Source organism: Barbus barbus (genome assembly GCF_936440315.1).
Source record: "Barbus barbus genome assembly, chromosome: 36".
Lineage (NCBI taxonomy): Eukaryota > Metazoa > Chordata > Actinopteri > Cypriniformes > Cyprinidae > Barbus > Barbus barbus.
The window spans coordinates 19,399,066-19,412,849 of record NC_136714.1 but is presented as its reverse complement, the minus strand read 5'-3'; the positions used below and the strand labels follow the sequence as shown (position 1 = coordinate 19,412,849).

At 37.2% G+C, this 13,784-nt stretch overlaps 1 protein-coding gene across 1 annotated transcript in view; it reads right to left on the bottom strand.

The window, feature by feature from the left end:
* The window catches only part of LOC306856026 (netrin receptor UNC5D-like), a gene marked incomplete at its 5' end in the record, with an annotated part of 279,601 nt that extends 271,668 nt beyond the window's left edge, over positions 1–7,933 (bottom strand). The window contains one exon of the mRNA XM_079394991.1: positions 7,843–7,933. Coding sequence (XP_079251117.1) covers positions 7,843–7,933 — 91 coding nt within the window. The remainder of the gene's footprint in view (positions 1–7,842) is intronic.
* Between the last annotated feature and the right edge of the window lie 5,851 nt (positions 7,934–13,784).

Here is a 13,784-nt window from a genome sequence, read left to right as displayed (position 1 = left end):
TTGTACACTGTTTTTTCTATTAAAAAAGGCTTCTAATGGCATCACAACATTGATATTCATTGTGAGATTTACTAAAGATTATTTGACATTTAATATTATAATTTTTTTTTCAAAGACTAAAACTTTTGGGTATTAGATGATGGCAAATGTAATCTAACTGTAACAATGTAGGAAAATGAAAATGCACAATTTATAGTACAAGTACATAAAATACTTATAACAATAAATTGCACCCTGCTTACCTATTAACTCATTCAATCAGACTGAAAAAAATAACACAAGAGCATATTTCTTGATAGCCTGCTGAAAAAAATAATTCCAAACAAACAGGAGAAAGAATTTTGTGCGCAAAGAGCATTTTTCTCTACTATTCTCAAATGAGTTTGAGAAGACAATATGCTTCTGAGAAACATTTGCAATGCCACAGTGGGAGGCAATCTGAAATCTAATGCAGACTATAACTTAAACCTACACTGAAGTTAAAAGGGCTGTGAAGAAAAAACATTTCTAGCTGGCAATGCATTGTAAGTGTGAGTGTTTTTCACAAAACACCTGATTTGTGCAGCTCTCCGGCTCTTTTACAAGCAGTGAGTCACAGAAGCGTGAAGCACCAGCAGATTTTTACACTGACAATGCTGACCATACATCAACATGCAGATGCAGCGAGCCTTTCACTGTACAAGGCCTGTGTGTGTGTGTGTGTATGTGTGTGTGTGTGTGTGTGTGTGTATGTGTGTGTGTGTGTGTGTGTGTGTGTGTGTGTGTGTGTGTGTGTGTGTGTGTGTGTGTGTGTGTGTGTGCGGATGTGTGAGTGAGAGAGAGAATGAAAAATAAATGCACATAAGAACGTGCCGCTTTCCTCAGCTGTTCACGGAACACAGAGCACATCCTATGAGTGGCCTCAAGAACATGTGTATGAAATGAGAAAGAAGATAGAACCATATGATACAGTGACACACTCATTATTTAAAGCAAGGCTATAGTTTTAATTAAATTCAGATGTATGTGAGAATTTGAGATCATGATGGTTCAGCTGTGCTCATGTGTTAACATTTGACTGGCAGAATCTGCTAATTATTTAGCATTGCATTTTTACTGTGCTGGGGAATCTACATAACTGATATTTAAGCATATCCCACAAGACATCTGTTGCCTCCTTTTATGATAGTTGTGTATGAGTGCCTTAGCTGTCCTGAGCAGCAAAGCTGGACCTCAGCATCACTGAGCCAGTGTGGCTGAGAGCTCAAACATGCTGAGCACACTGGGAAAAACCAAAGAACTTACAGTACCTGGAGGCTTTCTCTCAAAAACAATGGGCAGATTCTCTGTTCAGTACAAACCTTGCGCAGAACAATCACAAAAAAACATCTTGTAGATTCTTATGAGTAGAACCATATATTTTTGGGGGTGTATTCATGTTTAACATGAGGATGAGAAATGTTTGAGGGAATTATTCTTACCAACGCTTCTAACTAGCAAAACAGGCTTGCATAACCCAACATCTAACCAGAATAAACCAACTTTTAACCAGCACCTTACCATTATAAACCAACATAAAGCAGCATCTAATAACACAAACCAACCCCTAACTAGTAAACCTGCATTTAGCCAGCATACAAAATGTTCAACCAGCATAAACCTACATTTAACCAGCATAAAATTGTATAACCTGCATTTAACCAGAATAAAAAGTGTCTAGGCAGCATAAACCTGCATTTATTATTCATAAACCAGGCTGGACCTGCATGGAAATTAATTCTGGTCTAAACTGGTATTGTCCATCATGAAGGCCATTTCTAGAGCATTAAAGTAATGGATATACTCCATGTTCATGCTACAATATCTACAACTGTAAAAAAAAATAATAATAAAAGTAACTGATGTATTCTTTACACAGTACTTTCAGCAATGTCCCACCACAGTTTCGCATTTCAAAGACAATGCATAAGATTCATGCATGGGGAAAAAAGGACATGCTTGTTAAACTGTCTTGCTAGCTAGTTTTGCTTGCTCATGTTGCCAGTCTCACAGTGATCAATACTGCCCACGGGCCAATCAGAACACTGCTCAATGACAGCGCAGCCATCGCAGCCTCTGAGATTAAATTGCATTATATTTTATTACAGACAGCCTCTTACATCTCTGTCAATGTTGCAATTGATTATTAAAACATGAAATATTCATATTTGGGAGCGGTATCGATTTACATCAAAGAGACTTGTCGGATCATTTTTCAAATACAATGAACAATAGCAGACATCTGTCATGGTGGGGTAATGAGGGGAGAATACATTAAACTAGTTTACATTTGTGTGATTACTGCATAGAGGTTGTTGATTCATGTTATCCATCAAACAGTCATTACTGTGTGTGCATGCAAGCGTGCAAGTAAGTGTGCATTTGTGTGAGTGCTTGTTAATTTGTCATTATTGCATTGCAACTGTAAAAATACGAATCAGCAAGATTCTGATTGGGTCAGAATGCTTTAATGATTGAAGTCAATCATGAACTTTAATTTTTTTTATAGGCAAACAGGTCAATGGGGCTATATAAACAAAATATTTTAGTTAAATGTATTAATAAGTAAATATTACTATACATTGTTGTTGATATTATTAGATTATGCAGAGTACATGAAGTTCCATAAAAACTTACCATTATGTACAATTTTTTATCACAAAACAAAAACAAATATATAATATATCAGCTTTAATGTAATTATCACAATGACAAAAGCAGTCAAATGTAAAAAAAAAAAAAAAAAAAAACGTTAGAAGCATTCAAAATGTATAATTTAATTTAAGTGGAAATATATGTTCCAATACTACATTTAAAGGCAAAATGTATTAATAAATAATATTTTTTTTCACAAAATTTGTAATTTTCTGTCACTGTTTGTATTAACGTAGCAGAAAACAACTAGATCATGTTTGCATTTTCTTCTGTCTCTTGACCATAATTCTAACCTTATATTCAAGATTGGGCATATGATGCAGTGTGGTGTAGAACTAATAAAAAAGTAACATTTGAAAACATCTTTCCCCTAATTTACTGCCCTAATTTACTTACTTTTACTTATCTATAGCCTTTTTTCTTATTGTTTCCTCCTTTCTCCTGCAAGAGAATTCAAGGTTATTCTTTATTTTGGAAAGAAAAATACAAAAATAAGTAGACCACTACATGATTATATGGAGGATAGTCCAGAACATTTAGAGCACCTGAAGAGGTCTGTGTGCATGCTGAAAAGTTAAATAGAGTTAGGACAGAGGAAGAGAAAGGAAAGAACTCATACTCGAGAGTTCACAGTTAATGGTGCGAGTTATGCCTTTGTGGTGAAACCCAGGGTCAGTGGAGGAAGGACAGCAATCTCCAAGGCTCTTCATTCAGCACTCTCTCAAAAGCACTCTGAGGAGACACAAATGAAGATGGAGAAACTGAAAACAAGGCCACTCAGGGTAGGAACTGTAGTGTGGGCACATGCCAGGAGAACTGAGAGGCAATACTTTCTACAAATATCCATTGGGTAAATGAAACAGCAAGGCAATGTAATGATTTTGAGATGGCCATGTTTTATGCTTTCACAGTAAATTTGCTATTTTAGCCCATCAACCTCTCACAACCCAAGAGAGAAATGCTGTTATTGGAAAGTATCCAGGGCCATTTTTGTGGAATTATTTAGCAGTTTTTCCTTCAATACTACCAACAAGCAGCACAGGTCACTGTGTCACCCTAGATGAGTCAGTTTCTGTATCACAGTGAAACTGCAACGGACCTAAAAACATGAAGATACATGGTTATTTTGCTCCTCATATTTCCGTTTTAGTGGCTTAATGAGAGGAATATTCCATGTATGTGTCACCACATGGAGTCCTGAAGGAAAAAATCTTAGGCATGCGAGATAAACATCAGATGGAAAATGTTCAGCTGAAGTAAAAGCTGTCAGAAGACACGAGATGTAGCAGTCAGTTAGGATATCTATATAGTGTTTGATTTGAATCACATCACTTTTGTCAGTGCAGGCCAAACTTCCAATATGATAAACCATGTTGCCATTAACAGCATTGCACATTTGGCACTGATTAAGAGTTCATTTTGGACCCTGTACTGTAGGTACTCAAAACTTCTGGCTTAAGGACCCACATTTAGATACACCTGTATTGCCTGTCAGTATAGAGTGTAGGATGAACATCACCAAAAATACAACATCTAATTCCACCCCCGAGCACTCACAAGAAAATGATGCAAGCGAACACAAAAATCTCCAAACTCAGCCTCCCCCAGGATCTACCTCCACTGCCCTCTTGTTATTGAAAATGCATGCGGTTCCAAAGATCCTCCCTCCTTTTGACAAATTTATGAGTGCTTGAAAGATTAAACATGACCTTGGTTGGGTGAATGCTGCACATACGGATTATACAGCAAATCACAAACCTCTGAGGGAAATTACACATTAACACCTGTTCGCACATATGCATAAATACCGAACAGCAAAAAAAAGCTTCTAAGCCTTTACTGAAAAGCACAAGGGATGGTGTTCCATGTTACAGCTATGACAAATGACAAGAGGACTCCATCATCCTAACAAGCATCTTCTGATCCAGGTCCCTCTCTCTCGCTCTCATAAATACTCTCCACCAACCAGGTTCATGACAAGTTCTCACAACATGGACAGGTTCCAAACATTTCTCTGGGGACATCACTGATGTATTCTGGAAAATGTATGCCTTGCGGTTACAGTACGAGATACTTGTGGACACTGCAATGCATCAATGTTAACAGACATCTTGTGAGTAGCCAAATATTGTATTGATGAATATACTTATGTCATAATGACGCACAAAAAAAAAAAAACTGAGTCATGTCCCACGTTGCAGATTCACATCACGGTTCTCCTTCATACGTGCGTAGATGTCAAAAAGTGACTGCTGGGAGTACTGTGAGAGTCGGTCTAACGATACCGAATGATAAATTAAACATTGCTTATGTTCAGATGGAACGCACTGCCTTTATTCATAACTCATACCATCAGAGAACCTCTCTGGAGACTACAAAAGCTACTCGAACTCATTATCATGTGCGCCTCTATCACTGAATCGGGCACAGTTACATCTCCATCTACTGCTGCCCAGGGCTACATTTCCGTTCTGTGTCTCACATCAACTTTATGAAAAAAAAAAACCCTACAATACATTAAAGGAAAATGACATTTAACGCTCTGACCACAGGCAATGTGGCAAATGCTGTAATAGTTTGGGTTTGTTTATGGTTTTCAATAACAACTTCCTTCTGACAGGTGCAGAGCATTTCTGAGCGTGAATGTGAAACAATAGATGATGTCAGCGCTTGAGGCGGTGTAAGTGAACATGACAGATGATTGGATATTTTAATGACATGGTTTCATTTGCATATTAATGAATTCTCCCAATGAACCAACAAAGCGATATCTCAGAGAGGAATGGATATATCTTATGCAATACCTTCTTAATGCTGGTGAGGAGAACTCATTAATTATGAATGTTAGGCCAGTTTGAGCTGATTTCCATAGTTTAAGGAAAGAAGGAGGATCAAATCCTGAGGGTTAATTTGCTAATAGACTTGAAAATAGTTTGTCATATGGGATGATAGAATCAGGAGGTCAGATGTTGCGCAGTAGCAAACATCAGAGGACTTTTTAATGCACAGTGAGAAAGAGCATTCTGTATCCATCAATTTACAAAATCTGATGCAGATTCATAATTGAAGACTCAACTTTATGATTTAACACTTTAAGTCCCTTATCTTAATAAATCACCCAAATCAGCATATTAATGGATGATGAACTAAAATCACCATTTCATAGAAATAAACCCCGAGAGAAGGCAGCTACAACAATCTCTTAGCTAGCCTCTATGAACAGATACACAAAGCGGATCTCAAAAGTGGCCCTTAGGGGTGCCTCAGGTAATAACTCCTGACTGATAACAAGACCATCAACCTCAAATTGTCCACTCCACAGCATCAGGTTTCTTTTTAAATGTTTTAAATTTCAGACACCACACTTAATTGGACCACGAGATAGACGGAAGGGCAAAAAAACACACTGGCAATTAACAAAATTCTAATTGGACACTTGTTTATAAACATCCAAATAATCTATCTTGGTTGAACATCTTAATGATAGTTATTGTATTCATAGTCTCTGTACCCTGTCCACCTCTTTGCTAAGCATCAATGACTCTTAACATAAGATCATTGCTGCCTTGCTTCTGCTTTCGCTTCAAAAAAACATGCAACATTAATCTTTGCTAAGAGTGCTGAATTTATTATTTAAAAAGGAAATCTATGGATAGGACACCAACATGTTATTTTCAGTTACAATTTCCAATGCAATGTTCCTACAGTATAAAAACAATCCTGTTTAATATACAGCAAATAAATAAATTGGCAGCTGTTACCAGAATCTCTTCATTATTATATATTTTATAGTCTGTAACTGTCAGTGTGTGTGTGTGTGTGTGTGTGTGTGTGTGTGTGTGTGTGTGTGTGTGTGCATGTTTATGTGGTTTATGAGGACACAAATTTGTATAATGACATGGGTATGCCAGAGGTATTACAATATGAAGGTGGTTTATGAGGACACTGCCTATGTCCCCGTAATTCAAAAGGCTTAAAAACATACTAAATGGTGTTTTTTTTTTATCTAAAATTGCACAAAGTCTCCTGTGAGGGCTAAGTTTAGGTGTAGGGTTGGTGTAGGGCAATAGCACATACAGTTCAGTATAAAAATCATTACGCCTATGGAGAGTCCCCATAAACCACAAAAACCAACATGTGTGTGTGTGTGTGTGTGTGTGTGTGTGTGTGTGTGCGCGCGTGTGTTTAATACTAATATCATATAATCATATTATCATTATAATATTAGTAATATGCCAACCTTCCTCAACAACTCAAATCTTAAAACAACTTAAAACTTAAGCTGTACTGTCCAGCATAATAATGAAAATAAAAAGATAAATTAAGTCAACTAATGAGTAAAATTTCCATACACCACACAGTGTTATTCCCACACAATACCACTAAATCAACACACAAGACACTAAAATAATGATCACATCACTAAATAAATGCTAATGCTTAAAGCGCAAAGTGATTTTTTACTTCCAAATCTATAATATTTTAAAGTAAAAGTACATTTAAAATACGGCGTACTTCCTACGCGCATAATTCACAAGTACTTTATGAAGCTGCTTGTAATTTAAGCAATAAATAAATAACGTGTACACTGTAAATAAAAGTGTTAAGCGATTTTCAATCAAGAACACGACGGCTGAAGAACAAGCGTGCAGAATCTAATGGAAATCCGCCTTTTGTGCCTGTTGCGCGGCGCACCTCATGGCACGCACGCTTGACATTCTCACTCCAGTAAACACAAGCTTCATGCAAACCGAACTGATGACAAGGTTTCCAGTGGAGACTGCTGATAGCATTTCATGTTTTTGCAGACATTTACAAAATACGTCGCGCGCAAATGTTTTTGTGCTTTGGCACTCGCTTCTATCTACAGTCGCTTCTGCCTATTCAAGCGTTTGGCACAGTGATGGGATTGAAGCGCATTACTTTTACATGCGTGTAGGTAGTTTTACGCGAATTGACATCTGCTACACGTGTTTCACCGCAAAGCCCCATTGAGACTGGAACAGTCGTGCCTTGCATTGGAAAAACCTAATATACTGTTATTATTGAGCATCGCTCAGTGCATATGTATTCATTCATACAGCGAAGATTCAGAGTCCACGAACTCTCCAAGACTGCTAAATGTGGTGGAAAAGTCTGTCGTTAGGCTTTCGTAAACAGTTATCTTACCTCTAGCCATCGCATAGGGCAGCAGGAGAACCAGGACCGCGAGGAAGCCAAAGCAGGAGTATCGTCCCTTCTTCCCAAAGCGTCCCATCATCACTGCGCTTCTCTCCTGCGTCCCCAACTAAACCGGGGAGCCGCTCGCATGTGCCGCTCTCATGCATGTGCCGTGCGTTCCCGTGGCTTCAGTAACAGGTCCCTCCCGTAGCGATAAACCCGAAGTTCTGCGTGAATCTCTCTCATCCGCGTGCTGAGTGAGTGTCTCGCGCATCCGTGAGACTGGAATAATGAAGCCGGTGCGCGCTGGCCAATAGCGGAGGGTGATTGAGGGCGGAGGGAGCGCAGCGGCTGTCCTTCACCCTGCTGTTCGGATGCGCTGCGAAGTGACCAGATGTGCCTGAGTAAGAGATGATACATGAGCATGCATGTCAGATGTCGGCTAAATTCGAGATGACATATGAACAGTTGGTTGTGTTACACTGATTTCCTCACAGATCGCGTCTGAGGCCACTGGGATGAGAGCAACGCTGTGCACACCGGAGCAGAGGCGGTGGCGTCTCTCGTGCGTAATCTGCATGGAAGAAGTATGGATGTTTAATTAAGCAACTGCACATGAGCAAGAGTGTGTCTATAAACAAGTAATTGGTGTCGAGTAATTTATATTTCAGACAGTAATCAGCCAGTATGTATGTTTTGTCTCCACTATGAAAAATGGTTCAAATAAACCCAAATGTCAAGCTGTGTCGTGCGGAAGAATGGATGTTTACCCAATTTCACATGAGCGAGAGTGCTGTTGCACTCAAGTCCATAAACAAGTAATTGTTATCGAGTAATATTCATCTCGTATAATTAGCCAGTTCGTATATTTTTTATCTGCCGAACAGAAATGTTTAAAATAAACCAAACCGTCCCGATATAGCGTGTCGCACAGACTAAAAGCCGGTGTTGGAGTCCCGTTTAAGTGGAACAGACTCCAGTCACTGCGTAGAGTTCAGAAATCATCCAGTCCAGAAATCATCCAGTAGAGCTACTTCATCCAGTCCAGGTTTTAAATCTCACTACCCGCGCTCTACTGAGAGAAACCCACTACAAGCGATAGGCCTATAATTAAGAGAAAACATTTGCTCTTCAATTTGAGTTGTCTGTTGTATTAATAATAATAATAATAATAATAATAATACATGCCTTGGTAATATGGACATTAATTACTGAAAGGCTATTACAGTTTGAGGTCACACTTTACAGTGATCTTGTTACTGTGTTTATAATTAACTACAAGCATTTTAATTATGTTAATATGAATAATGGTAATTAAAAGCTGCTTGTAATCACACATTGCTTGGTTATTTTTTTATTACTAAAGGATGTAATTGAATATTCAAGACTAGGGGGAACATATGTAAAAGCTTACGAATAAATAACTTAATATAGTCAGGGTGGTTTATATATATATATTTATAATATGTGTAAACATGTTCATTGAAACGTGTTACCTGTAGTCTTTAATTCAACAATTTACATAAAAAATACATAAACATCTTGTGCAGTTCTACAAGCGTAATTGCAAATGCCCCTGCCATAAACCCTAATCTCTGAGGATTTTCTTTCCAGTGATAATTTAGTGCACTCAGATTTCATTTTGATCTGGTCACACTTTCATCCATAATTATTTAGACTCCAAATATAAATTCGACATTTAATTATAAGAGTGCAGCTGATCCTCTCTTCTAAACTAGCTGGAAGTCTTTTCCCAATGGAATTCCTGCACGCACTTAGAGGACTGGATTGTGATGGCTGTCAAAAATCTTTAACAGCTCGATTGAACCACCACAGGGCAGAGATCTGAACCCCGTAATGTCATTTTGTCAGCCAGTTCAGAAGATTAACACCATATTTCAATGGCATACTATCAAAAAGTATCTGTTTCTCTTGTAACGAGACTGGAATAGATGGTTAGAATCCAATAATGATGCTGATTAAACATGACTCCCTACAGCAATGAATTAAGGGCATGATATTCATAGTGATGTAGACTAGAGGGCCACGATGGGACCCCAAATTGAGATTACAGTACATTTGGAAGAGACAACCGAAAGAAAAAGCCTGATACATCACTTCACTGCTGCACTTCAAGGCTATTCCCATCCTGTCACACTGCTAGCTCTTCTAATAGCACCCACTGAGAAAAAGCATCGACACAATAGACCTAAAGCCCTTGTTAATATGCAATTTGTCCCACTGTGGACTGATTACTCTGTGCGCATGTTTGTGCTTGTGTGTTTGACCTTGCCTGATTGGGTTAAATGTTTAACAGGCTTTGCGCAATAGACATGATGATGCTTTAAATATCTCAGAGCTCTATAAAAGCAACATCATGGCCTCTTTCCCTCAGGACAAGAGACAAAAGTCACAGTTGTCCTTTTAATAGGCAATGTCTACAGAGGACTCCATCGGGGGGAATGAGACTCAATATTTGTATGGTCCATTAGCTGTCCTCTAAAAATGAGATAGTGAAAAGCAAACATCAAGAGCAGGCACTCACTCTTATTATGGGCCATCTAGTGTTGCTATGGTTTCCTTTTTTCAGGGGTTAAATTGTACCAGAGAAAGAAAAAAACAAATCAATACATTTGTATATATATATATAATAAATATAAATATAAAGAAAATAATAAATCAATCAATAAAATAATAATAAGCGTTTTGTTTGACAATCCATTTCACTATTTCAACTGGATTTCATTTGATTCACACATCTAGACTCCATTTAGTCAGTGTACTGTACCTGCACAAAAAAGTAAAATGAAATCAAAATTAATAAAAAAAATAATAATTTCTTTACAAATAATTTCACTTCTCTTTAGTCAGTGACGAACCCTGGAAGAGGCTACATGTTCACCTGCAGTCAGTGGCATCATTCTCTGGATCAGGGATTTCAAAAGGAACAGTAGTGTTTTGTGCGTCTGTGGGGAAAGAAAAAAAAAAAGATATTTTAAAATTTGTAAAATACATTAAAAAAAAACATATTTTACAGAAAACAAACAAACCAAATATTTTCCACATAATATTTAAAATAATTGTCTTTATTATAATAACAATATAAAAGTCAGTTATTTAAATAAACAAAACTTGTCTTCCCTTCATCAGAGACAACACCTTCCAATTGCCCAGTGGAACAAAAATTGGACCCAAACTCACCTGTCTCTGATATGCATCTAAAGATTTGCAGCAGAAATTTAGTTTGATGTGTTAAAAGTTATATTTTGATTGCACTAATGCTGCTACTGTAATCTATCTTTTGTTTTAACTCTTCAACTCTTTGATTCTTGTCATATGTCAAGCGTTTCACTCATTTTCACCAGAAGCTGATTGTGGTATGCCACATGCTGTTACAGTATAATTGGCATAGGGAAACACATTTGTTAATGTCTTCTGTCAGCCTATATAAAATATGCACATGCAATTGCAAACATACATTTGGTCTTGTAAGACAAAGAAAAATCACTTTACACATGCAGTGCGACCCCAGAAAGCGGTTTGAAAGTCCGTGACACAGGCATGTCAAAGCTGTTTAGCTCTCCTTAATGCATGCACCCCGTTGAGATAAACGCCTATTTCTGCCCACAGACGTGGAGAAAATCCGTAAAGAGCCTGAAGAGTGTGAAAGCACAAGAGTGAGAGCTGCCGAGGTCTACCATTGAGGGGAAAAAAAAGAAGAAAAACCAGGAGGTGATCGACTCTACAACTAACATGAATACATAATCTTTATAGCACATGATATGATGACTGCATGGCTCATACTGTATGACACACATTAAATTACCATAAGTGGAGAAAACATATTTTTTTCTTAAGTCTGCTGCTATATTATTTCAATTCACTTTTGCCTGTACAGTGAGAGGTGACAAATGCCTGGAGTTTTAAAACATTGTGAGTTTAAATCCAGCCATATTACCAAACTTTAGCATCATATATCATCGTATACCTCTATCAGTTTGTGCCCAGAAAACGTTTTGTTTCTTGGAGGGAAAAAGCAAAAAAAAAAACAGTGAAACCCCGAGGCCTCTGTTCTGATCTGTACTTCATGTGTTTATTACAGCCGCATTCGTTTTAATAGATTCAGTTGACTGGTCTTGGAGAGGATGACGTCTAACACTGCAGCGACAGCAGTCTAATGATGAGCGATTTAAAACAGATTCTTTGATTTTTCACCACTCTGAAAGTGTCTGTAGAGGTCGGGACGTGTTTTGTTTTCAGTTCTTGTTTTTCCTCCTTTATTTTCTGACTCAAAGCTTGGCCTCTGAGTCAGTCTGAAAGCTTTGGTCAAAGGCTATTCCTTTGAACGTTGTTTCATTGTTTCATTCCGCCTTTTCTCTAGGATATGTTCTTACTAAGGTGTTTGGACGTACTGCAATTAGGGTCCTGTCCCCAGGTAATGTAAACCTTTGATAATTCACTCTGTGCCTTGTGATAGGTACTGTGCCTCAGGCCTTGTGCTCTAATTAAAGAAAAACTAAATTTGCATTCGCTTGCCTTTTATGTGTGTGCGTTTGGGAGCTTGCATACTGTAGAATTTCCAAGGATCGATGCGTAATAGATTCAAGAACGCACTAAAGAAGTCTAAATACGAAGATGCGAAAGATTTAAATTTGGTCTGCATCTTTCAGATGAGCTTAAAATTGAGTGCTTAGAACAAAATAAAGTTTCGGTTGTCTGCAGTTTTCAATACTTTTCCCCCTTCTCTCACACTCGAATCTCTGTCCATCACTCCTTTTCAATTCAGACTTAGAATTTGCAGTAGGTCTGTGAAAAATTAACACCCTGTTGTATTAGCAAGAGGGTTTGCATCAAAACTCCAAATTTGCACTGAACTGATTCTGTTGCTATAGAAAGACAAAACAGGCTTTAATTACTTCCTCAGGTATTTAGATTGATATGAATATTCATGCTGTGTGTCACTGATCATAGGACTAAATTCAAACTTGTCAAACAACAGGAAGATGCAAAGTAATCCACATAAAACTTTTAAAAGCAGCGCATAAAACTGAATTGATTTGAACATGTCTATAGAGGGCATATATTATGTAACTGTCACAGAGGCTCATACAAATATTTACATTTAAGTATTTTTTTGATAAACCCTGAGCTGATGAAAATGGGTGAATTGATTCATCTGTATCTGATACTTTTGTTCAAAGACCTGTATCAAATGACTGAATAAGATAAGGGTTACATTACTGCTTTCAAAGACACACTGTAAAACCTAATTAGTTAAATTATAACTTTTGAGTTATAAAAATATATTGCCAAAATGAAGAAAATTAAATCATTAAACAATTTAGAATCTTAAAAGGACAGTTAATGCAAAAGGAAAAAATGTCGTTTACTTACACTCATGTTCAAGATGTAATATTTTCTTCTTTCTTTGAAACAAAAAAGTGAATATTTTTCAGAAATGTGGTGAAATTAATCTTGTGGTGAAATTCATCTTGCATCAGCTGTGGCAAAGGGAAATTAGCAAAGCTTCAAAAACACTGAATGCAAACAGAGCAAACAAAATCATACAATTTTCATTAAATAGTTTCAAAATGCAACTAACTGTATGTTAGCAAATTAACTAGGCAGGAAGGAGAACTGGAAGGAGAAAATTCTACATATATTTCATATTATTGATGTCAAGGGCTGTGCGTCCAATCAAACATGACTTATTTTTTGGTGCAAATTCACCTGACACTAGACAGAAGTTGAACTAACCAGATGTCAACATGCACTTGTAATGTTTCATCATCCTCAAAACAAACAAATCTTCACTATATAAAATAAAATACAACCCATAGTACAGTAAATATGAATTAACTTGCAATGAGGATGAATACAGTATATGGTGAATCATTGGCATAAACAAATCAAAAGCATAAACAAATCTAAATTCTATTTAATACAATAAA